We start from the raw sequence: 25,324 nt of genomic DNA on the forward strand, positions 1-25,324 counted from the left end.
TATAAGGCCTTAAGATTTCAAGCCTGCAAAACCCTAGAATGGGGAATGTCAGCAGCTTTTATTTATTTATTTATTTATTTATTTGCTCTGAGTATCGCCACAGAAGGGTGATAATAGCATATTTCTATCAACACAGTAATGTTCAAAAGCTACCACATGCAGACAAGTCTTATCCAGTGCATGAAATGTTTTTGTGAAATACTTTTGCTGATCATAAATTTAATCTACTTAGAACACTGTGCTTCTGAATGGCTGGAAACCAGTTTAGAATATGAAATGCCAAACACAGAGAAGTTGGTACCATGATTATATCCATACATTTTATGCAGGGAAGACTTAGAGGCTGTGTTTTCCTGCTGGCCATTGTATAAAGGATCAAAGGTAGTTACAAAGATGAGAATGAAGTGGACTGACACAGTGCTTGCCTGAATTATTTCCTCTAGACATTGGCTTTTGCAAAGAATTAAGTGCCAGATCCAAAACTAAATTTAGATTCTTATCACAATTCCTATGTGCCTGTCCCTTCAAAGACTCATCAGAATCCCAAGCTTAGTGACCCTTTTTACTTGTTCAGGGGGAGTTAAGTTACAAGTTGGTGACTGTGAACCAAAGACTTTTTAGATGGCTACACAACTGTCTCCAGATAATTTCTGTCTACTGACCGGACATGCTGTTCACTCTTGACCATGCCAGGAAACCAAAATATATCTTCTAATCGGTAAGTCCTCACTGAAGTACCTGTTAAACTGGCAGTTTATTTGGTTGGCTTGCTAGACTCTCTAGGTTTCATCCAACTTTCAAGGATGATAATCAAGCCACAGGTGACCACGTGCAGGCAGCCATAGCCTCCTACAGCTCTTATTTAGCTGTCTCAGATACTGGATATCTTGGCAGTCTCTCTGCTGAGGTCAGGTGCTTCTCAGTGGCACGAAAAATTGTAAATAAGGGTCATAATTGTCCATGACCCTTGTTCTGTTACAGGTTCAGCCAAGTAAAGTTGAGTTTTTCAAACCAAAGTATGAGCAGTTCATGGTGGTTTCCCATAGAATCATAGAATGTCCTGAGTTGGAAGGGACCCACAAGGATCATCGAGTCCAACTCCTGTCCCTGCATATGACAACCCACACCATGTGTCTGAGGGCCTTGTCCAATCTCTTCTTGAACACTGTCAGGCTTGGGGCCGTGATGCCTCCCTGGGGAGCCTGTTCCAGCACTCTGGGCAGGATGAAAGTGGGGACAGATCTTGAAGGAGTTTCCATGCCATGACAACAGGCAGGCACTCCCCTTATAGCCAAACATGCCTTCTTGCCTTCACTCCTGCTCTCCAGGGGTCCCTCTGCTGTTATCCTGACTCCATGTTGACAGGTTGGCCAAGACCATGGTTGCCATTTAATCTAAGCTGATTACCCGAAGTCCCTCTTTACTTGAGAAAAAGCAGCAGGCATCCTGAGCATCGTCCACTCTGCCCTAAGAAATGCGGCAGGAATTATTTCCTTGAAATACCCGCCTCACTTGGGAGTTCAGGCGAGACGCTGGTCTTTTGGAAGCCCACCAGCCTGACTGATGTAGATGTACTGCTGACATTTTCTGTCAGCACTCGGTTACTCCACTGTCCCAGCAAAAGCAGCAGCGTACACTACACCACCACTGCCTCTGGGGGTGACTGAGCAGCTGTGTGGCCTCGGTTCCTCCGCCAAGTCCACCTTGCAGGACCTGAACTGTGGAACCACCACGTAACCATCGTGGGCAGGTTGGTGTCGGCACCTGTGGTCCTACTGTGGTACCTTGTCCTGCCCCTCAGGGCCCGTGTAGGGAAGATGCATGGCTCTGTTGCCAACTCCCATGTTTTCAGAGGAATTTCTTACTCTCACCTTAAAAAAAAAATAAAAAAATTTTTTAAAAAAATCTGTCAGTTGCAATAATTTCGGAACGTTTGCATCACGGGGCAGGCAGCCCTCGCTGTTCCTCTCCTTTTTGTGGCCAGGAAGGCCAAAGGCATCCTGGGGTGTATTAGAAGGGGGGTGGTCAGTAGATCGAGAGAGGTTCTGCTTCCCCTCTACTGTGCCCTGGTGAGACCTCATCTGGAATATTGTGTCCAGTTCTGGGCCCCTCAGTTCAAGAAGGACAGGGAACTGCTGGAGAGAGTCCAGCGCAGGGCAACAAAGATGATGAAGGGAGTGGGGCATCTCCCTTATGAGGAAAGGCTGAGGGAGCTGGGTCTCTTTAGCTTGGAGGAGACTGAGGGGTGACCTCATTAATGTTTATAAATATATAAAGGGTGAGCGTCACGAGGATGGAGACAGGCTCTTCTCGGTGACAACCAATGATAGGACAAGGGGCAATGGGTGTAAACTGGAACACAGGAGGTTCCACTTAAATTTGAGAAGAAACTTCTTCTCAGTGAGGGTAACAGATGCTGGAACAGGCTGCCCAGGGAGGTTGTGGATTCTCCTTCTCTGGAGACATTCAAAACCCGCCTGGACGCCTTCCTGTGTAACCTCATCTGGGTGTTCCTGCTCTGGTGAGGGGATTGGACTGGATGATCTTTCGAGGTCCCTTCCAATCCCTCACATTCTGTGACTCTGCCTCCCCGGGGCGCGTTCCCCTCCCGCCCACCCGGCAGCCCGCGCGATCGCGCTGCTCTCACGGGAGGGCGCGAGACGCCGCTCCCGCCCGGCCCCGCCGAGCGCGCCCACCGGCCGCGCCCCCGCCCCGCCCCGCCCCGCCCCGGCCCGGCCCCGCCTCCCGGCAGCCCCCGCGCGCCGCCCGCTCTCGCGAGACTCCTTATTCTCGCGGCAGCGGGGCGCCGCCATCTTAGCTGCTCGCCCGCTCGCTCCGTCTGGCGCTGCGGCTGAGGGGAGAAGCGGGGCGGGGGAAGGCGGGCGGCGCGTTTCGGAGCCGCGCTCGGGGCCCGCCGGCCGCGCTGCCCTCCGCTTGAGGCGGGGGGGGAGAGTTGGGGACTGCGGAGCAGCCGGACCGCCCTCCCCCGGGCGAGGAGCGGCGAGAGCGGGGCCCGCAGGGAGCAGCCGCCGCTCGGCTGGTTCCGCCCCCTTCGTGGCGCTTGGGCCTCCGGCCGCTGCCAGGCGGCTTCTGCCGAACCGGGAGGCGGCCTCGGCGGGTGAGGGGAGGCGCGTCGGCAGCGGGCGTCCCGGCCGGCGGGGCGGTGCGGACCCCGCCGGCGCTGTCGGTGCCGCTGCTGCTGCCGGGGAGGCGGGGGGCCCGGGCCGCTCTGGATGGTGGTTAAAATGATCATAGAAAACTTCGAGGCGCTGAAATCCTGGCTCAGCAAAACCTTGGAGCCCATGTGAGTAGCCGCGACCCTTCCTCTCTCTCTCCCCCCTCTCCGCCCCCCAAAATAAACCTTCCCTTGGAAAAGACGGGGGTGCCGAGGCGCGGGGAACGCCGTGCCGGAGAGGCCCGAGGACAGCCCGGGATTTGCCCCCCCCCCGCCCCCCCAGCGCCCTTCTCCCCCGGTTCTCTCCCGTGGGCTGCGTCGTTCCCCGCTCTCCGGGGCCGTCCCCGGCCGGGAGGTAGGACCGTCTTTCTCCGGAGGAGGCAGCTTCCCCCACCTAGCGACCGTATTCGTCTTTCCCTTTGTAGCCCAGGGTGAGCGGGAGATGGTGTGTCTGCGTGTGCAGCTCGCTGTTCGCCGCTCTCAGCCCCAGTCGGGGCCAGGTTAACAACCACAGCCCGCCGCCCTGTCCCATAACCTTCTCTGAGAGGGCTCGGGTGCCGCTGGGACGTTTTCCAGGATCCTGGGATCTTCCCAGTGGCATTTTCCATAGACTCGTCGCACGTCGTTCTTGGTTGTTTTCGGTATTACTCTCTTTGTTTTCCTCCACCCGAATAAAAATTGCATCAGTAGAGCACTTGGGAGTAGGAACACTAGAGAATAATTTGCCTATTTGTGAATACCTGCGTGGCTTCTAAGCATAACATTCATGTGAGTAATTTGGGCTCTTCTGCAAATAGTCCATGTTTTCCTTCTCTGCCAATTTTGGTGGAACTGAGATGTGAACTTGGTTTTAAAGGTTTCATCTTCTGGAAGTATGGTGTCTGTAGACATTTTAGATCAAAACATGCACTTCATTTGTCATTTTGAAACACTGTTATAGCATGTCTGAATTAAATTGCTGGAGCTTGATTCGAGTCAGTAGAACTAACAAATTAATTCTGGTATTAACTTTTCCTCTGAGATGTTTGGCCACTGTTGGTTTTACTCTGATGCTATTGAATGGGGGAAAAAAAGAAGTCTGCTTTATGTCTTCCATGGCCATTAGTTAAGTATATGTATGTACATGTATAGTTTTTATGACATGCTAAAATGAGTAAGTTATAAAATGCTGAGACATTTATAGGAGTGTTTTGGCAGGGGGGCTACTGTTCTGTTTTTCCGTAGGGCCTAATCCAAACCACAGGGAAATAGATGAGTCTTGAACTTAATTTCAGTGGATTTAGAATTAGGCCTGCAGCAAATTACGCTGAGTGCCTTTGTATAAAAGGTTTGACCCTTAAGACTATGGTAAGAATTTTTTTTTTATTTGAAAAAATATATATATATCTTCATCTTGTAAAGGTGTGCTTTTGGGAAGGTGAATTAATCTTCCTCTTGGGTCAATGTAAGGTGATATTAGAATAACAAAGGACATTGGCAAGGTAATATTAGAATAACAGAGCACATTGTGTTCTGTGGTAATAGATCCAGCTAGTCCTCAGGTACAGAATGCTCCCTGTTATTCTCTGGATACATTCTTGCATGAATATTCTGCTAATGGCAATCAGCAGTTTGATGTCGCTATTGGAAAATCTTGTCATTTCCAAAATACATGTTGGTATTTTTAAATGATAAATCATACACACTTGCCTCTTAGGTGCTCAGGAGCTGGAGATGGATATGTTAGCTTCAAAGAGTTTACAAGCAACATTTTAAAATTCTGTGAAATCTGGAAGTCTGCTATTGGCATTTTCAGGAGGACTTTAGTTGACTTCAAAATCTCTATACTGAGTAAATACGTTAGGTTCTTTGGATTTTGCAGATCTTATCCAAAATTGTTTTGTACATTTTTTTCTGCTCATTCTTGAATATTATGCATCGAGAGCTGATGTTTGACTTTACCAGTACATAATAAAAGTTTCCTATTCACAATACAAGAAGTATCGAAAATTTGCTAGATATTACTTAGCTGGAGGTCAGTACAGTTCTTCAGTCTTTCTCCTCAAGCTCATTAGCGATGTGTTGTAGTAACTTGTTTTTATGGTAACAAACTCAGGTTGTTCAATGGTTTTCTGTTTTAATATTGCACCGTGATATCTGCTATTCATAGTCAGCAGTTAAAGGGTGAAATCTGGATTTTCAGCTTTTGTGATCAGCGCAATTTTCTGCTTTTTAGTACTGAAAGGGCCAACATATTTCTGTTAAGTTAAATATAGTATGTGAGCAGTTTAAATGCATTTCTCATGCTGTAAAACAGTGTTGTGGAGAAGGGAATTGCTGTCCTGGAGGATGTTGAGTTCCCTGAACCTTTTACTTTGGGAGGAAACAAGCCAACAGGGACTGTTAAATTCAGCTGTCATTCAGTTTTGTGCAGACTCCTATGTAACTGCATTATTGCAGTAAATGTTGGAATTAGTGGAGAAGTAGTATCGCTTCCTAGCAGTCAAATACTTTTGGAGCTGCTTCTGATCTCAGCTATGTGAAATGTGTGTCTACAGCCATAGCTTCTGGCTGTATGAAAATTTTAGTGTGCGTTTACTTCTAAAGAAGTAACTGTTAGTGAGATATTAGCACAGTGAGGCCCTAGGTGCTGGTTGTCTGGAGGTGTTACCATAGCTTGAAAATAATTTTTTACTTGTCTTTTCCTTTTAATGAAACAAAAAAATGTGCTGATATTTCTTTCAGAAACCTTTAGTTGCAAGATAGGCATCTCAATTTCCTAACTAGAACAAGGAAGACACCACTGTATTAAACCATTACAGAGGTGTTGTCTCAGTAGTTTTAAGGGGAGAAGTGTATTGAAGAAGATACATAAATAAATTTTACACACCTGTCTTTAGGTCTGTATTTATGTGCTAGATACCCAGAGCTGAATAGTTAGAACATGCTTCATTTTCAAAGTTTCCCGTTTCCAAGTAGCTAGCATTTTTTAATCAGGATGTATAACTTGTTCCAAAGGCCATAACACATGTGCTTCTGAAACATAATGTTTCAGAACTAGAAGACAGCAATATCCGTAAAGCTTGTTTCATTTTATCATTAAATTTTATCTTTAAACTATTATAAAGCATTAGCAAGAATGCTAACTTTTTAGTGTAATGAGACAAGTATGTTATATAATTGTATGGACTGGACATAACTTGGTTGTTGGATTGCTTTCACATGGTGCCTTGGGGAAAAACTGTTCATAATAGACAAGAGAGGGATGATGGAGAATTTAAGTTTCGGAATTTTCTGTTTCTGGTAGATTGTTGGGGTTTTGTTTGGTTCTGACTGCTCTAATGCCTTTGGCAAAGCCTTGGTGATTCTCCACACAAACACTCCTTATCTGAGTTTACTCCTATTGCAGTGAGGCGGGAACTGCAAATGCTGCCATGCTGGAGCACAGTCATGGTCCAGCTCTGCTCAGGGCTCGTAGTTCTCTTAGTAACTTTATACAGTTCTCAAAAGAGAGGCTGCTTTTGTGGTTTTAGAAATAAGTCTTGAGCAGCTCAGTAAATATTCATACGGAACCATTACAGATACATCTATGTGAATGTAGTAGCGGTGTAAACAAAGTGGCAGGAGTGCTTTTTGTGCTGCAGCTGCTCTGTGTTTGACTAGAACTGTCTTGGATGTTCAATTCCAGTCAGCTCTGTAAAGAAGGCATTTGTCAACAGTCTTCTTACTTCTTGCAAACAGCAGTATGCTTGTTATATACTTTTTCTTGTCCATGGCATGGATCCTGTAGAGTGTTTGAATATAATGTTAAACTTGGAATATAACCTTATGTCTGTCACTTCTAATTTCTGTACTAACAAAGTCTTCACTGAGCCATATCTCTTGTGATGAATTTCTTTTCTGTGAATCTGTTCCAGATCCTGTATAAACTGTGTAGATAATCCCTGCTGGAATATCAGGATCTGGCTTGGCAAAGTTCCACACAGGGATGTCTTTTTCATTTTTGTCTTGGAATTTCTTTGAATCTCTATCTATGAAAAAATTAGCTCTCTTGTACCAATGCTGCACTCACCATTATGCCTTGTAAGACATTGCGATGTTCTCCCCATTGCCCTAATTCTTTACAGTGGAAATTTTTCTTGGTTTTAATTACTTTGTGTAAAACAAATTTAATTAAAATCTTTTGCTGGCACCCTGAATTTTACTTAAAACTTGATTAAGACTCCCATATCTATTTTTTTTCCACTTTGCTGTATTTACATTTTTGTGAAAGTTTGTTCATGTACTGAATCAGACTTGCAAGGAAGATTTAAAAATATCTGAAACAATGTTTATGCAGTATTTAGATATACCTCATTAAAATGGAAAGATTTTCTGCATTGGTTAATTCTGTACATGATCATGGTGTTGTAACTGCTTATGTCAGAGGGAATAAAATACAAATTGTTTAAAGAATATTTTGAATATATTTATCATTGGAATATTGTATGGCAGATAGTATGCTCTGGCATTCAGTTATGCTGTCACTGTTCTATTTTTTGTCATGCTTTTTTTCTTCATTAAATTCATCAAGCTAAGCTTCTGTGTAAAAATTACTATTATAGAATCAAAATATTGATATTATAAGGTGTATTTGAAAGAAGACAATAAAGATGAGAAAATTATTTCTGTTAAGAGAAACCTTTCATGTTCTTACACTGAACAGCAGTGAAATGGAACCCCTTGGCTGCATCGCAAGTCATAGAGACATGGTTTTTGCTTTCTGCATTAACAGTGTGTTGGACAACCAGCAAGCTGTCAGCTGTTCTCCCTCAGGAGAGCTCTCTTGAATGGAGATGGGGCATTTTAAGTTCCTGCTTACCTGTTGCAGCTCTATGCACGTGCCAGCTCTGAGTATTGGGATAACTATTGTTATCCCATCAGTAACTTATGTCACAGCATTGGAGACTTGCATTCTTCAGTGTGTTTTGGTACTTTAAGTACTGTTAAAAAGTTAATGGAAGTGAGCATTACAGGAGTCATCCTTCTCATCTACAGTAGTGTCTCTCGGTGAAAGTCAGATCTTACTGAATGAGTCTGTCATTCATTTTACTTATCGAACACTGTTGCTTTTTATAGATCTTTTTAGTAGCAACACAACAGAATGGTACAACTGCCTAAATTAGACTAGCTACTCTGCCCAATATGCAGTGTACGTTTTTCTGAACCCACTCAGCCCTGCAAATACAAAGTATGTCTCAACCTTCAAACATAACCATGTCCACTTTGGTTAATGTCAAGAGCTGAGCAGTATTCTAGAGAAGTATAGATATGTATTAATCTTTAGGCAACAAAACTGAACTCTGAAATTAGCTTGTAAATTCTCAGGATCAGAATATGACAACTGACATGCACCTACATGTTATTTCCTTTACAGAAAGACCATTCACTGCCTGGAGGACTTCAGACATGCTTTTATGGTTTCGATGTATTCTGGTAGTTTGCATTTGTCAAGGAACTGGTTTCAGAACTTGCAGCACCTTTTTGGTCTGTACATTCATTTAAAAAAATGAAGAAAAAACCCCTATGCCTTATGTAGTTTCTTTTATGATTTAAAAAAGTAGTGTGTGCACACTAGCTTTGTCCAAAATGAGCTAGAGATTTGAGGGTCTTGGCATTCGTTTGAAATAAAGGCAATGAGAGATATCTGAAATGAACAAGCAGTGTTTTCATTACAAGAAAACTTTATGGATTTTTTTTTTCTGTCCTTACTCCTCTCCCTCCCCTAAGCAGAGTTTTTACCCTAAGTGAGTAATCATGTTCATTTTGTGTGAACGGTCAGGTTACAGTTTGACAGCTTCATCGTGGGATTTTTTTTTTTTTTTTTTCAGATGATAGAAAGGTTACACGCCCTGTAGTTAAACACTACTTATGTATATCTTCCTTTGGGAATTTGCATACATTAGCCAAACATTTTCACCAGAGGGTAGACTTGGAATACTAGATTTTTTTTTAATAGAAAAGCTTAAATTAAATATATTTTCTATGTAATAGTTGAGTTGTTGTCTAATAACTGTAAAATTTAAACAGCAGTTTGTTTTGCCATGCCGAGGAGATTTTTAGCAAAATAAAAGATTATTCTCTTGTTATACTGATTTCTGTAGGGTTTACTACAGCACCATAGTACCATGTCTGCACCAAATACAGTAGATACTACTACTAAAAAAAATGACCAGAAATAGTGACTTTTTTGAGGCTATAGTTCAAAGTGGCTGCTTATTAAGAACTGACTTAAATGATAAATTGCAGCATGAAAAATTTCATAGCACTGGAGATACGGGGTTTCCTGAGAGGAAACCGCCTGGGTTTAGATATTTCAGACCTTTCCTCAAGCTAATTAGTTAATACTTTAAAAGACTTCAGCTTGGTATGTATGTATTATACCTAGAATATGTATCTTTACTCGCACTGTGCTTTGTCGTGTTGGAAAACATTATTTGAGGAAATCAGACTGGAGTAGAATAGACAACGTTAATAAGCTATTTAAATATGTGAGGTTTTCAGGTGTATTCTCATCATCTTCACAACTATCATTCTTGAGTCTGTTTGCCATTTTTTAATTCCTTGCTTGTCTTTCTCCTTGCTTTAAGAATTCACCATGAGTTTGTTCTGGAGTTTTTTTGTTGCTGGCGTGAGTATTGTAACAGGAGTTCTAGTGGCCTTCAGTATTTACTTGGTGGGGTGTTCAGGGCCCTGATGGGGAGATAGGCCCAAAGTTCTCAGTTGGTTGCAGAATATTTAGTCCAGCAGAGGCTTTTAGATCTGCCTTCCCTTTTAATACCTTTTACCTTAAAAATACTAAAATAACAGCATGTTTCGTCTTTCACTTTAATATATATTGTTGTACTGATGCTTAAACGCATTCATAGGCACTAACCTGGCAAAATATGTCCTCAGTACACTGTATTCAAAGTTCGTGTTTATTTTTTCTTAAGATGTCAGAGATATTTATTGTATGCTTCTATTCAGTGTCTTTTAAAATGGTTCTTATGCAGTATTTATGTACAAAGGTATTTTGCTGGTTTAGCTTATCTGCCTTGTTGAATTACTTTTAGCTGTTTTGGCAAAAGTCTTTCTAAGTCAGTATAAGCTCTGTTGTTAACAAGGGGTTTTGTATGTACAACTACGCCAGTAACTTTTTTTTTTGCGAACAACTTTAACATATATTCCACATCCACTGAATTTTTGAGTTAAGGCTGATGCCTGTAATTGCATGGTAATTATAAAAATCAAAATCTGAGTATTGGAAACGGATAGATTGAGTGGTGTTTAATGAATTGCAAAGTAAACAATTAAAAAATACTGTACAGAGAACTGGGTCCTCTTCAGCCAAATTATTTCCCCCTTCTCAAACATTCATTATTTAAAAAGAAATACATTTAAGGCTTAAATTTACTCATAACAACTTCAGCTTTCCTTTTCTGTTTTCTTTATTTGAAATGGTAATTTCAAATAATGACTGCAAAACTCGATGAGATTTTGGAAGAGGGATTTTGAACTTTTCTGTGAGGTTTATTGCGGTTGTGTACTCTTGCTCCTACAATTGACCAAAATATTTGACATGGTGTTAATTTCCTTTTTGAAGCTTTCCTCTGGTTAACAGTTGGAGATATCCAGATCACTCTCTGAAGAACATGTAGAGCTCTAGCAAGAGATTTCTTCCATCTATGCTTGTGTATTAAATACTGTTTATTAAAGCAGGATTACCAGAACAATCTTCCTTGTTTATTATAGAGCAGTAGTCACTATATATTCTCTGACTGATACAGACTCTGCAAAAAAAGCATTACTAGAGGGAAAAACATTTAGCATTACTAGTTAGGAACATACATTCAGCAAGATGGTGTAAGAAAATATGCTGTGGTGTTTAATTGTAGCAGGCCCTGGGATGTACTTGCTGCGGTAGAAATAAGTGCACATTACTTGTGCCAACTGTTTTTTGTTTGTTGAAGAGAGCATGAAAAAGAAAACAGGAGAAATTTATGTTATTACTGCTTGTAGCACACACAATAAGTTGAGGGGATGTAGATATGGGATTCAAAGTTGAGAAATGTTCATTTACATGTTTAAATGCATGTGAGTGTTTTTCTAGTAGCCATATTATAGCATAAGAATGAAGTTATGTCTAAATTTGTTACATTTTTAACGTGTAGATTCCATTTATGCTCAGATCTGTGACATACCCCACCATATTCAAGTTAAGCTAAGTATTCAAACCTGTATCTAATAACTGAAAATGTGCGTCGTTCGGTGAACACTAGATTTGAAACATAAATTTATTTTTAATTTTGAATGCTGCTTAAACTGTTTGAAATGTGTAGGTGGTATTCTGATTTTTCTTATTTTTCTGAATTGTCAGTTAAGAACCTTACCTTTATTAGTCTTACAATCTGCAAGAATATATCTTGATATATACTGTATGATAAGTCCTTGTGCTACACAGTATGTATTGCTGCCATCAGCATGGGCACCTTTTCTGTCTTCTTCAAGGTGACATCACTTAATAAAACAACGTTATCTAGGAGAGCATAAAATACAAGAGAGAGATATTTAGAAAAACTGATAAAGCTAACTCAAAATGGGCAAAACATCTACGTATACGCAACAAAGATACAGCAAACATATTGCAAAATATTCACACACAATGGCTACTATTCTGTAAGAAAATACTGTCAAACGGAAGAACATACGAACTTGTTTTATCAGAAAAAATCTAGGCCCCTGTAATCCAAACCAGCAGATTGTGATTAAACCAAAGGATGGAGAATTTATAGACAACATTTCAGAATTCAGTTTGAATGAAAAAGTAAAAAGGAATTGCTTTAAAAAAGGAGCTCTCCCCCAAACAAAACCATGAACGATAACATCCAGAATTCTAAAAGCTATAAAAAATAGAAATTTTCAGGCAGACCACTTGTATTCACAGTACTGTAAAGTTTAAATATATAACCTTGTTAAATCCATCTAAAATACTAGCTGGAGAAACAAGCATTGTCTTCACAGCAGGGTGGAGAAAACAGATAATTTGTGTTTTTTTCAAGCTTTGAACACAGAGATAGAAGGGGAGACTTCTGTTTCAAGTCAGTAGATTAAAAAGTAAGTCAGCCTTCAGCTGTGTAAAGATCATTAGCAGTTTAATTTTAAAAAAATGAAATCACATAAAATCATATTGTCAATTTACAAAAACATTTTCTCCATCTCTACCACAAAATGGATTTATTCATTATTGCTTAATTAGCACCAATTTGAAGTAATTTGCCAGTTAGTATTTCTTTAAAAATAGTATTTTTTGAATAGCCAAATTAAATACAGTTTTAACTTAAAAGCATTTAAGCTCTTTCTGTTGTGTACTGGGGAATTTCTACACTGACATATTGAATAATAATAATAATAGAGTTCAGTACGATTGTTTTGCATTGTTCATATGAGGTTGTATTGCATAGAGAGTGGTAAAGGCCGGTAAAGGCCAGGACTGCCACAGGAGAAAGCGATCCTGTATTTTGTGAATTAAAAGTACACTTTTATCGAGAATATTTTCTTGAGAGTATCTTGGAGTTGGGTGGATGGATTGAAATTCTGAAGTCATTCTGAGGTGGACAATATTGCAAAAATTTCCAAAATCGTCATTGGTGGGAAGGGAGGAAAGCACCAGTTGTTTGTTGTAGTTAAACAAGTTTGTTTGTTTGTTTTTTGGGTTTTGGGAGTTTTTGTTTGGTATTTTTTGTTACAGCTTTTGGAGTCTAGGTGGCTTTCCAGATGAGATTTCACATTTTTTACTGTGCTCATAAGAGAGGAACTAATTTAAACTGAGTATGAGGTTGTTGTATAGTCACTAGTGTAGGAGCTGGAGAATTAAAGTACATTGCAGTAGCTAACAGAAGTGGGTTTTTACCATATAGACTCACTTTTTTTTTCTTTTTTCACTAAATAATTTTGAGTGCATGTGTCATCATTTAAATCAGTTGTAGGTGATTTTGGACAGTGACAGCTGATGTTCATATTATCAGACGAGAACCAGGTTTATGGAAATTGAAATAAAACAATCCAGCTTGTAATGTCTTACCTGATTTTTGTGGAGAATAGAAATGAGAAGAAAAGTATTTAGGATTATAATATGAAAAGTGTCCCCTCCCCCCAAAAATTCTTTTCCTGTAATGGCTATAGATAGATAATATGAGAATAGCACGCTAATTTTCTGAGTCATGATTCAGCGTGAAACTAGGAGAGGACTGAAAATCTTCTGTAGTGACATTTAAGTAGCATTAAGGAACCATAAAAAAGAAAAAAAAAAAGAAAACAAAGAATTTTATAAATTAAGGCATTGAGAAGTTACAAAATGCTGGCGTTAGGGCCTCCTGGGGGCTGTACTGGATGAGGACCCTCACTGCAGCCTGTGGTGAGCACTCTGTTCAATGTCGGACTTCCAGCTTATCTGTTTGGATGATGTGCTCAGGTGCAGCCTCAAAGAGACTGTGCTGTGCCACTGCTCTTGCTGTAAGAGGTTATTTATGTGCCTGCCTCCGAGATGACTTGGTGCTTGGACAACATTTGCTTCCGGGTAAAAACTGTTAAATCTGAATGGGGGCAAACCAGATGTGATGGTGTAAGAAAAACAATTCTGAAGAATTTTCAATTGGTGTGCAGTCTGTTTGTCGATTAACAGTATCTATTTGCATTTTGTCAGTTTGGTCTGTGCGGTTTCTTCTGGAATGTAGACTTGATTGTGAACTCCCATCTCCTGTATCTGTGAATAGTGCAGGCTAATGCAGAATGCTGTGGTATGTCCTCTAGCAGCTCAAGTTGCTTTTACAGCATGAACTGAAATTCTGCTGCTGCCTGCTTTCTAGAGGTTGCTGAGTTATGTTTGAAGCTTTGACCTTTAACTTCAGAGCATTCTGTGCTGGGCCCAGGCTACCCAGAGGATCTCCTGAGAATGGATGCTGATGGATCTGCTTCCTTCGCCTAGTGGATGTGTTTGCATGGAGGATGTTGCTTGCTCTGCCAGAGGTAGCTTCTTTGGAGAGAGGAATTAGGGAGCCTGATATGGGGAAGGATCTGGTTTCTTCTGCCCAGTGTCTAAAATATATTTCATTTAAATGATCAATGTTCAGATTTATAATTAAACTTCAGCATTGAAATGTCACTTGTTTAAATGTGGAAGAGATTGAGGAACTGCAGTTTTATTCCATTATTGTGACTAGTGGACCTCTGTGCTGGAACAGTATTTGCGTGATATTCATATTCAGTGCAGCTCCCTGACCACAGTTTGATTTTACTTCTCAGTTATTTTTGCTAGAAATAATGTACAGTTAGGATGCATCAGTGCAATTTTTTTTACTCTTGTTGTAGTTTTTTAAAACACTAGTATTAGCTTTGGTCACCACTAAAGCCAGCTGTCTGTATCACATGATCAGCATGCGTGTTAAATCCTGCCCAGTTTTGTGGCGCCTGAGGTCTTCCTTTGGTTAGTGCTAACTAATGGGATTAAATGGTTTAACAAAATGCTGCTGTTCTGCCTGATAAACCATTTTCTAACCATTTCATTAGTTACTGGTTTTGCATTATGAAGTGTGAAATGGTTTTCTGCAGTGTTCTCCCTTGCTTTGGCAGGTTTTACTCTTCAAGACCACTACAAAGTTCATTGTCGATTACTATTCATGAAACGTAATAAAACTTTATCAGTTAAATTAAATAATGTTCTACTTAATGTGGATATACAGCTTACTCTGTTCTAAGTTTTTTGTTGATGTGCATGAGACCATAGGTTTCTACACTGAAGTGATCCATACTTAATCTTAGATTGAATTTAGATGTTGAAAACAGATAATGATCCCCTAAATTTCACTTCATTGTCTGTGTACCTCTTACAGAGATTTCCATGATAATATTGTATGAACACTTTCCTTAGGCTTTCGAAATTAAGATTTTTCAGTTAATCTGCTTTTTGTGGTGTTCATATGTAGGTAGTAATAAGATTCTTTAAAAACACATTTAAGCGAAAGGATCTCTCTGAGAGTCTGAATTTTTTTAATATTTAAGTATTTAAGTAGACTGACTTTTCCCCCACTAACAGTCACTTAGTGTTACACTCAGAATTACTGATTGAATAATTGAGAAATTATGGAAGTATTTGTTGTATTTGTAATTGTTTTTAAGACTCTTAGGCAGTGGAGCTGTTTCATTCTAAAGTTCTTTCAAGTTTGCTATGAGGTGCTCTGTGGAATATTGTTTGGAAATATTCTGCTTCTCTGGAAAAGAAAGGTGATACTTAGTGATCTTACCTATCTGGACTCTATCTTAAAAAACCAAACAAACCCTGAGTGTTTTTCAATTACTTTGATAGGAAATGTTTTTGTTCTCTCTATGTATTGGTCATACCAGTTTAAGACATTAACTTCTGTAATGTAATTGCTTTTTTTTTTTTTAAATTAATCTATTTGCAGATGTGATGCAGATCCATCTGCCCTAGCTAAATATGTTCTGGCTTTGGTAAAGAAGGATAAAAGTGAAAAGGAACTGAAGGCATTGTGTGTTGATCAGCTGGATGTATTTCTTCAGAAAGGTATGGTCTTTGTCATAACAGTTAAGCTTGAGTAAAAAGTCTGTCTTGTTTAATTCATTCAAATTGTTTACCATAGAATTGTGTGCTTATCTCTTTATTAGTGTTGTTACTTTAAATATGTAATTCAATTTTAATGAAGTAATTTGTTTTAAAAAACATATATAGCACAATATGCATATATTATATGTTTTGTGTCTATTTGTATTCCTTGAAGAAAATTATGAATGTTAAGAGTTATTGCCAGAATTAGAAGTATTGGAGCTCTGTATATATTGCAGAAATATTCTTCCAGATACTTTATTAAGAGTCATCAAATAATTCAATGATTTTAACCTTTATGAAACATTGTCATTGTTGACATGTTTCTTGACCCTGTAAATGTCATTTTTAAATATAAAATTATCAGCGAAGTATTTAAAAATAATACTCTTCATTGTTTTAACTTTCGGGTAAATGTTGATTTAAAAAAATATTTATTTTTAAAGCAAATGTTAATTGAAGTTTTGAATAATGGATATTTGTACACTGTTTATTTTTAGAAACTCAGATATTCGTGGAAAAACTGTTTGATGCTGTGAATACAAAAAGCTATCTACCTCCACCAGAACAGCCATCGTCAGGAAGCCTGAAAGTAGAATTTTTTCAGCACCAAGAAAAAGAGACAAAAAAAGAAGAGGTAGGCATTGATTTTATTTTAAATGTATGTCTTTTTTCATCTTCTGTGTAGTTTGCTTATGTGGTTCACCTACATTGTGCTTATTATTTATTAATAAAAGTTCTCAAACTTATACTATAGCATTAAAATACATCAGAAGATTTGTGCCTAATATGTTCAAGTACGGCTGCACAGTTTTTCTCATCATAAGTGGGTGCTTCAAAGGTAAACCAAAGTGGTTCTGACTAGGGAAATGTAAATAACATTACTGAGTAGTGTAGGCGTTGCAGTACAACCTACATTAGATTGCTGTTGCAGTTATGCTGCCCTTTAATTCAGCATAAATGCAGGCTGCTGTTCCGAATGGCAGTCCTCATTCCTCCAGCTGCTTGATGCAGATAATGTCCTTATTCTGATACAAGCATTTATCTTGTTCTTTGAGCCAGAAGAGTAGGTTTGTACTTTTCAACAGCAGCCTGGGTTTGGCAGCATGTAGATGTTTAACTGTGATCTGAACCAGCTAACCTGCTGATGAAGAAAAGACCTTACTGTGTCAATTGTTGAACATTCATGTCTCGCCAGATCTGTCCCTCCATCTTAGTATGCATTTTTGTCCAGCTGTAGCAAAAGCAGATGTATTTTCAGTGCAGGACAATAAGGATTGCTTATGATGCTTTGTTTTCTCCCACCTTGTGCTTTGAATATTCCTAGAAATAGAAATCTAATGTTATGAAGATTCTTTAATTGTATTAGACGCAAAAATGTTGTTTCAGTTCAGTGTTATTGCTTTGCTCAGCATTTTGAGGTTTTTGTTACTTGATTGTGCAGAAGTCTTTATTTAATAGTGTACTCCAGTTTTGATCTAATGTATATACTATAAATTCAGATAGTTAAAGAGGAAGAACGAGAGAAAAAGTTTTCTAGAAGATTAAATCACAGCCCTCCTCAGTCAAGTTCTCGCTACAGAGATACCAGGTAATAACTTTTGTTTAACCTCTTGTACTGTATCAGTAATGAGATGGATTTTGATTTTTCTAGTGTTACTAAATTATCTCCTTTCTGTATGGTCACCTAGTAAGCCTAAAAATAACACCTCTATATATATGTGGTTAAATTTTGAGTGTATAAGTGACAGTGTAAACAGTCTCTAAGCTGTGTATAACTATCACTTTTGAATTTTATGATGCGTTTTTCTTATATTACAATTTGTTATATTACAATTACTCTGTTCATTATTGAGATTGGATTGTGATAATTTAAATTTAGAAATCTTTTTAATGTTTCCGATTTGGGGAAGGTGCGCTATTGGGCACAAAAAGTGTTTTACACGCATTTTAAAATCCTATGGATGGTAAAAGTAGAATGCATAAACCAAATAAAATAATTTAAAAAATCTTCAAAGAAGAAAGGAAATGCTATAGTTAGATTTCATTTATAGTTTTTCTGTAGTTTTTCCATTGCTGTTACTTTAAGTTTTTAATGGTAGTGAAGTTTTTAAAGTGGGACTTCATAATTCTTGTAATTCACCTACAACGTTACGTGTTTAGAAGCCGTGATGAAAGGAAAAAAGATGAACGTTCTCGGAAGAGAGATTATGACCGAAATCCTCCCAGAAGAGATTCCTACAGGGATCGATACAACAGAAGAAGAGGGAGGAGTCGGAGCTACAGCAGGAGTCGAAGTAGAAGTTGGAGCAAAGAAAGATTGCGGGATCGAGATCGAGACCGGAGCAGAAGCCGAAGCAGAACACGAAGCAGAGGTACCAACAGTTGGTCTCTAAAACACGGTGAATGTTGCCTACAAAATTTAGACACTAAGCTTAAACACTATGTTCAAGTTGTACCAAAATTTCCTCTATTGTTCTTGTATCTTTGTCGAAATGTGGCTTGGTTTTCTGTGGAAATGAGGCTTATGTGATCATGTTTCAGTGCTTGTTTTTCCCTCTTTCCCTCCGCTCTTCTTTAATACCTTTGACTGTGTTGGCCACTTCTAAGCAATGTTGTAAGAGAGGCAGAAAAATCCAAGTTAATGGCATTTCATTAAGGTTTAGGAAACTCAGAGTCTTGTTTGGGAAGATACAGAAATTAATACCCACTCCTTAGTGTCAGAGGCAGGGACTGACATTATTACAGTAAATACTTGTAGTTGCAAATGTAGGAATTAAGGCTTCAGTACAGTAGTTTTCTAAATTAAGCTTTAAAAACAGAGCTGGATCTTCAGCTGAAAAGAGTGCTTTTTTCCCCCAATAGTTGTTATTGATAAATTGAAAAAGAGCATTGAAAGTAATTTTATAATCTCTTTACTCTGTTTTAAACAAAGTAGAGGTAAAAATTAGCCTGATAAGTCTCCTGTGTATTATTTTTCTTTCTGTAGAGTGAGCCTTGCTAACTCAGCCTTAAAAGTAGGAATGCGGAGTTTCTGAAAATAGTCAAGCAGATATTTTCCAAATAACTTATGAATGAGGAAGTTAACTAGCATATAGCAGTTTAACTAAAATATTACAATGTGATTAAACCTATATTCAAGGATTATTTTACATAAACTGCAGTGGTAATATAGACAATATAGTGAAAGCATTGTTTCTTTTTCTAAGCACATTAAGAAAAGTATGGTTTATGCACAATTACCTGCTATCTTTAAGACGTTTTTATTAATGTTCCTTTAATGTGGAGTTGTTTAAGTCTACTGATCTATCTTATGAGGGAATTCTTCTGTCTTAATCTGGATACTTAGTGTTTATTTTATCGTAATACTAGAAAATTAATTTAACAGCTTGTATGTATTCAGAACAAAAGGTCATGTCACTGCTGTATCTGGTCACTCCAGTCATGTCAAAGCAGGTAAAATGAAGATAAACAACTTGAAGATTTAACAATTACAGTGTCTTGAAGCATGAAAGATGTGTAACATTTATAATATTTTCAAGTGGTGGCTACCTTTTTCTTGCCTATTGCTTTCCTATATTCAGAATAATTCTCTATCTGAAGTTCTTAGAATAAACATATCACTATAGAAGATGTACTCTACTTGAAGTTAAATAGGGTTTCTGCTGTATTGTGGGTATAGCTGTTATTAAAATAGCCCAGCGGCTGACTGTGTACTTTTAAGGTGATTATTTTTCTGATTAAACCTTTGGAATGAGGAATCGTGGAATAGTTGAGGTTGGAAGACACCTCTGAAGGTGGTATCTTCCAACATCCTTTCTCAAAGCAGATAAACTGGAAGAAGTTGCTTAGGACCCTGTCCAGTTGGGTTATAAATAACGCTGAGGGTGGTGACTCTACAGGTGCTCTGAGCAACATGTAGAGCATTTTAGTTATCATTTTTATATTTTCAGTTGAACAGATGTGGAATAAAAATACCTATATAGCTTAGTGGCTGTTTCTGGAGAAAATGTACAGAAGAAATCATCCAATGTAATTATGGTTTTTTGTTTTTTTTTTTTTTTTTTTTTTTACAGACAGGGATCTGGTAAAGGCAAAATACGATATGGATAGAGCTGATCCATTAGAGAACAATTATACTCCAGTTTCTTCTGTGACAAATATTTCATCCGGCCACTACCCTGTCCCTACGCTGAGCAGCACTATTACTGTTATTGCTCCTGCTCATCATGGAAATAACACTACTGAAAGCTGGTCAGAGTTCCATGAAGAGCAGCTGGACCACAACTCCTATGGAAGACCTCCGCTGCCAAAGAAACGCTGTAGAGATTATGATGGTAAGTCTGTATTTTTTTGATTGCTTCCTGCAACTCTGATCGGTCCCTTTCTGAAAAGATCTTTCTTTTCTTAATTTCCTCTAATACTTTTTTTTTCTGTTACACAATTCTTGGATGCAAATTTTATCTCACTTTTTATTAATTTAGCTTTTAGACAACTTTCTTTATTAGTGTTTTTATAGGTATTTCAGTTACTAGAATTATTTTATATAGATGCAAAATAGTGTATATTAAAAACTGTTTTAAAAAATGCAGTTTTACCCAATTTTTCTGTCTTATGTTCAAGCCAAATACTACATTTCATAGTCTTGGCCATGATTAGCACCTTACTGACCTCATCATTTTTTTTTTTTTATTCCATCCAATCTAAGAGATAATTTTTAACTAGAAAGATCTAGAGCTGCAACTTCCCAGGCTCGTGTTAACCCATTTTTTCCATGTAGGTGTTTCTTGAAGTTGGGTGGGTTTTTTTGCTTATCTGTGTCTTAAACTATCATTTTGCATGTCTTGTGCCAAAATCCACGCAAGATGCTGCGTCAGTTGGCAGTAACTTAACTAAATTCAAGCCAGTCGACCTGTTAGCTCAAAAGAGTTTAAATTTCCCCCTAAAGTTTTTCCTGAGGGTTTTTTTGTTGTTGTTGTCGTATCCCACAATGATGAGTTTAAGATCTAGGCCAGTTTATATTCAGAAGTCTGATTAGAATAATAATGTGATTTTTTTTTAAGTAAAGAAAATGAGAGGCTGAGCTCTCAAGTGCTGGCAGAGTTGTGCTAGTGAAGAATAGCTTTGCCAATGTAAGTCATAGCAGTACTGTGGAGCGAGTAGAGTTGTGAAAGTGTGGTTTCGTTTCGAAGTTTTCTTCTAATGCAAGCTGAGATGTAAGATGTTGTGTCATGGTCTCCCAGCTCTACAGTTTATTTAGAAAGGAACAACATGTGCAGGCTAATATGCTTTCGAAAGAATATCTCCAGAAATGACACTGAAACTTTGTATCTTTAACAGTCTGTCTTCTGTAGCAGCTTATTATTTCCAATTTCTGAGTATGAAGCAAATGGTAATGTTGGAAAACAGTGATATAGTTGTCTTCAGATTTTTGCTGTAGTGGTGGTGGTGTTTTTTTTTTCCTTACGTTTCTGTTACTGAAATCTTTCAGTAGATGTCTCTTCCGCTTGCTTTTCTCCTGGCTGTTTGTGTCTCTAAATTTATAATCTCACATCCCTCTTCAGTGGCTAGCTGGTTCCAACATGGTGCTCTTCCTTTCTCTACTTTCACATTTTCTACTTGATCCTCTCCAGAACTTGTGGTTTTCCTTAACATTTAAATTTAATATGTTCTGTAACTCTTCCTGAAGGTGAGGTAATGCAGACTACTTTTCAGCGTCATGTTTTGAGGAAGCAGACACTCGGCTTTCTTCCTATTTTACCAGAAGATATTTTGAACTTTTACCCTTGTATTGTATTATTTTTTTTTGTGGGGGGGCTGTTCCTAAAAAGTTAATCATAGAATGGTTGGTATTGGAAGGGACCTTCAAAGGTTGTCTTGTACAACTTCCTGCAATCAGCAGGGACATCTTGATGTAGATCAGGTTGCTCAGAGCCCTGTCCAGCCTGGCCTGGAATGTCTCCAGGGATGGGGCATCTGCCACATCTCTGGGCAACCTGGGACAGTGTTTCATCACCCTCATCGTAAAAAACTTCTTCTTTATATCTAGCCTAAATTGATTCTCCTTTAGTTTAGAACCATTACCCTTTGTGCTATCGCTACAGGCCCTACTAAAAAGTCTGTCTCCATCTTTCTTACAACCCCCCTGTAAGTACTGAAAGGCCCAATAAGGTCTCCCCAGAACCTTCTCCAGGCTGAACAACCCCAACCCTTTCCTCATAGGGGAGGTGTTCCATCCCTCTGATCATTTTCATGGCCCTCCTCTGCGCTCGCTCCAATGTTTTACTTGCTTGTAGAAGAAGTGAATGCATATTTATTTTTATGTATATGTACATAATTACTATTTACATATGTATGCATATAGACACATATACAATACAAATATAGGCAAACAATGAAAAATTTTGCTCTTACACAATCACATACTATGACAAAATATTCTAATTCTTCCTGAAATAATTGCAGAGGAGGAAAAAGTTGAGTGAATTTTCTCATGTTAGAATTTTATAATATTAACTTCTAACTTTAATAGGGGTTTCTCAATCCCGATATCTGCACTTTTTACTTAGAAACACTGTGTTTTTGTTAATGCGACAACACCCAGATTTCATTCTTTGCTTTCACATTTTGTTACAATACAATGCAGAATTAATTCTTCAAGAAAAATCTAAGTCCTGTATTTATTCTGCTAGAATGTAGCTGCGGTCTTCCTGTGTGCTGACTGTTAAAATAAATGGTCGATTTAATTTGCTAATATAAATTTCTGTTGGTATGAGAAGCTCTTAATGTACAAACTGTTGCGTTACACATAGATAATCTCTAATCTGCTCTGAATCAAACTACAGCTGTTGAATACTAACAACAATTCTTTTTGGTTTTGCTGTTTCAGAAAAGGGTTTCTGTATGAGAGGGGACATGTGCCCCTTTGATCATGGAAGTGATCCAGTAGTGGTAGAAGACGTGAATCTTCCTGGCATTCTGCCTTTTCCAGCACAACCTCCTGTTGTCGAAGGACCACCTCCTCCTGGACTTCCTCCCCCTCCACCCATTCTGAGTCCTCCTCCTGTTAACCTTAGACCTCCAGTGCCACCACCAGGCCCCTTGCCACCTAGCCTTCCACCTGTAACAGGTAATTAAAACCTATTTTTTTAGTAGAAAAGCCTGGATGTTACTTGAGTTGCATGCATGGCAAAAAGCTGTTTTAAGAATGCCAGCTATATTTTAGAAAGTTTTACTGTCTTCTGCTATGGCATAGCTTACCCCAAAATATTTTTTAATAGTAATTGTTGCATAGTTGATTGTTGTAAAATTTGCATATTAAATGTGAATCTTGAATATGAGATAATATTGTAGTTGTGTTTAAGCAAAAGCATGGCATGGCAAAACTCAGTTCCTGGAGTTTTATAGGAGAAGTTGTCTGAACTTCTTAGTGGCTGAGGGAAAGGCTGTGGATGTTGTCTTCCTAGACTTTAGTAAAGCCTTTGGCACCATTTCCCACAACATTATCATGGAGAAGCTGGCAGCTCATGGCTTGGACTTGTGTACTCTTACTGGGTAAAAAACTGGCTGGATGGCTGGGTGCAAAGGGTTGTGGTGAACGGAGTAAAAGCCGGTTGGTGACCGGTCACAAACGGTATTCCTTAGGGCTCAGTATTGGGGCCAGTTCTGTTTAATCTCTTTATCAATGCTCTGGATGAGGGGATTGAGTGCACCCTCAGTAAGTTTGCAGACAACACCAAATTGGGCAGGAGTGTTGACCTTCTGGAGGGTAGGAAGACTCTACAGAGGGATCTGGATGGGCTAAGGCTGATTGCATGAAGCCAGGGTCCTGCACTTGGGTCACAACAACCCCAGGCAGCGCTACAGGCTTGGGGAAGCGTGCTTGGAAAGCTGCCTAGTGGAAAAGGACCTGGGCATGTTGGTCGACAGCTGGCTGAACATCAGCCAGCAGTGTGCCTAGGTGGCCAAGAAGGCCAACAGCATCCTGGCTCGTATCAGGAACAGTGTGGCCAACAGGGCTAGGGAGGTGATTGTCCCACTGTACTGGGCACTGGTGAGGCCGCACCTCAAATACTGTGTTCAGTTTTTGGCCCCTCACTACAAGAAAGATATTGAGGTGCTGGAGCAAGTTCAGAGAAGGGCAATGAAGCTGGTAAAGGGTCTGGAGCAGAAGCCTGATGAGGAGTGGTTGAAGGAACTGCAGCTGTTTAGCCTGGAGAAAAAGAGGCTGAGGGGAGACCTTATCACTGTCTATGACTACCTGAAAGGAGGTTGTAGCGTGGAGGGTGTTGGTCTCTTGTCCCAAGTAACTAGCGATAGGACAAGAGGAAATGGCCTCAAGTTACACCAGGGGAGGTCGAGATTGGATATTAGGAAAAAATGTCTTCACAGAAAGGGTTGTGAAGCATTGGAACAGGCTGCCCAGGGAAGTGGCTGAGTCACCATTGCTTGAGGTGTTTAGAAGACATGTAGATGTGGCACTTAGGGACATGGTTTAGTGGTGGACTTGGCAGTGCTCGGTTAACAGTTTGACTTGATGGTCTTAAAGGTCTTTTCCCATCTAAATGATCCTATAATGCTATGAAACAGATATTTGGCTTTTCATTTGTGATGCTAAAGAATTCATGACCCCATCAAATTTACACCTGAAAATATGTCATTTGCAACTGATTTTGAAACTAAACCTGTAACTAAGAAAATTCTCCAGCTTTTTGCTCTTTCATTGAAAGGTACTTTGGCTCACGTACTAAAAATTACATGAAGACTTGTGTGCCTGGCTGTCATTCATAAAAGAGCAGCTTAGTATTCTGTTCTCTTGTGTTGTTTAAAAACTGTTATAAACATTTTTATGTTAAAAACAGTTTAAAACTGTTTTATGTCATTATTGCTTGCTCTCTTTTTTATTAACTTAGATATCCCACTTGGTAACATTAAAAAACAATTTATATTTGATGTTGCTTGAAAGTTTCTTAAACTGTTTTCGTTTCCAGTCGATAGTATATTTCAGTAAGAACTGAACTTATGTATTTCACTTAGTAGAGAGAGTAACTGTATTGCTGGGATGATCAGTTCTGCCTCACGTGCTATTTCCAGATCTGTGTGGGAAGTCCAAATATATGTGACTTTGTCTCTTTTTCCAAAACTGGTTTTGCCAATGATTAAACTGAAGGTCAGTCTTGACTGCTCCGCTTTGCAAATGTCAGGTTACCTGTTGTAAAAAAAAAAAAAAAAAAAAAAAAAAGTCAAATGGTTTGAATGATCTCTTTGACTTTCTACCGGGGTTACAGGTATCTTTTTGGGTGTTTGGAAAAATAATTTCAATAAAGTTAGTTACTGTCATTATAAAATATTTTTGTTGTATGCTCTTAAAAATAGAATTTGTTTCTTTGAGGGAGTTTTATAGAGCTTTAAAGATCTTCTGGCTGTGAAGATAAATACTGGCTTAGCAGTTAAATTTTGCTTATAGAAAGGAAGTGTTTGGAAAAATGTTAAACTACTCGAATGCTTTTCTCTGTAATCTAAGTTCTCGG

The 25,324-nt window shown here is 38.9% G+C and overlaps 1 protein-coding gene across 5 annotated transcripts in view; it reads left to right on the forward strand.

Annotated features, from left to right (window-relative positions):
* The first annotated feature begins 2,848 nt into the window (after window positions 1-2,848).
* Window positions 2,849-25,324, forward strand: part of RBM26 (RNA binding motif protein 26) — a 57,584-nt gene continuing 35,108 nt past the window's right edge. For 3 of the 5 annotated variants that reach the window (XM_065638242.1, XM_065638274.1, XM_065638258.1), the window contains exons 1-7: window positions 2,849-3,304; window positions 15,637-15,755; window positions 16,295-16,431; window positions 17,297-17,385; window positions 17,958-18,196; window positions 19,871-20,131; window positions 22,684-22,923. In XM_065638242.1, coding sequence (XP_065494314.1) covers window positions 3,234-3,304; window positions 15,637-15,755; window positions 16,295-16,431; window positions 17,297-17,385; window positions 17,958-18,196; window positions 19,871-20,131; window positions 22,684-22,923 — 1,156 coding nt within the window. In that variant the 5' untranslated portion in view covers window positions 2,849-3,233. The remainder of the gene's footprint in view (window positions 3,305-15,636; window positions 15,756-16,294; window positions 16,432-17,296; window positions 17,386-17,957; window positions 18,197-19,870; window positions 20,132-22,683; window positions 22,924-25,324) is intronic. The other 2 variants (XM_065638267.1, XM_065638250.1) reach the window with 2 other exon arrangements.

This window comes from Caloenas nicobarica, chromosome 1 (genome assembly GCF_036013445.1).
Source record: "Caloenas nicobarica isolate bCalNic1 chromosome 1, bCalNic1.hap1, whole genome shotgun sequence".
In the NCBI taxonomy this organism is placed as follows: Eukaryota; Metazoa; Chordata; class Aves; order Columbiformes; family Columbidae; genus Caloenas; species Caloenas nicobarica.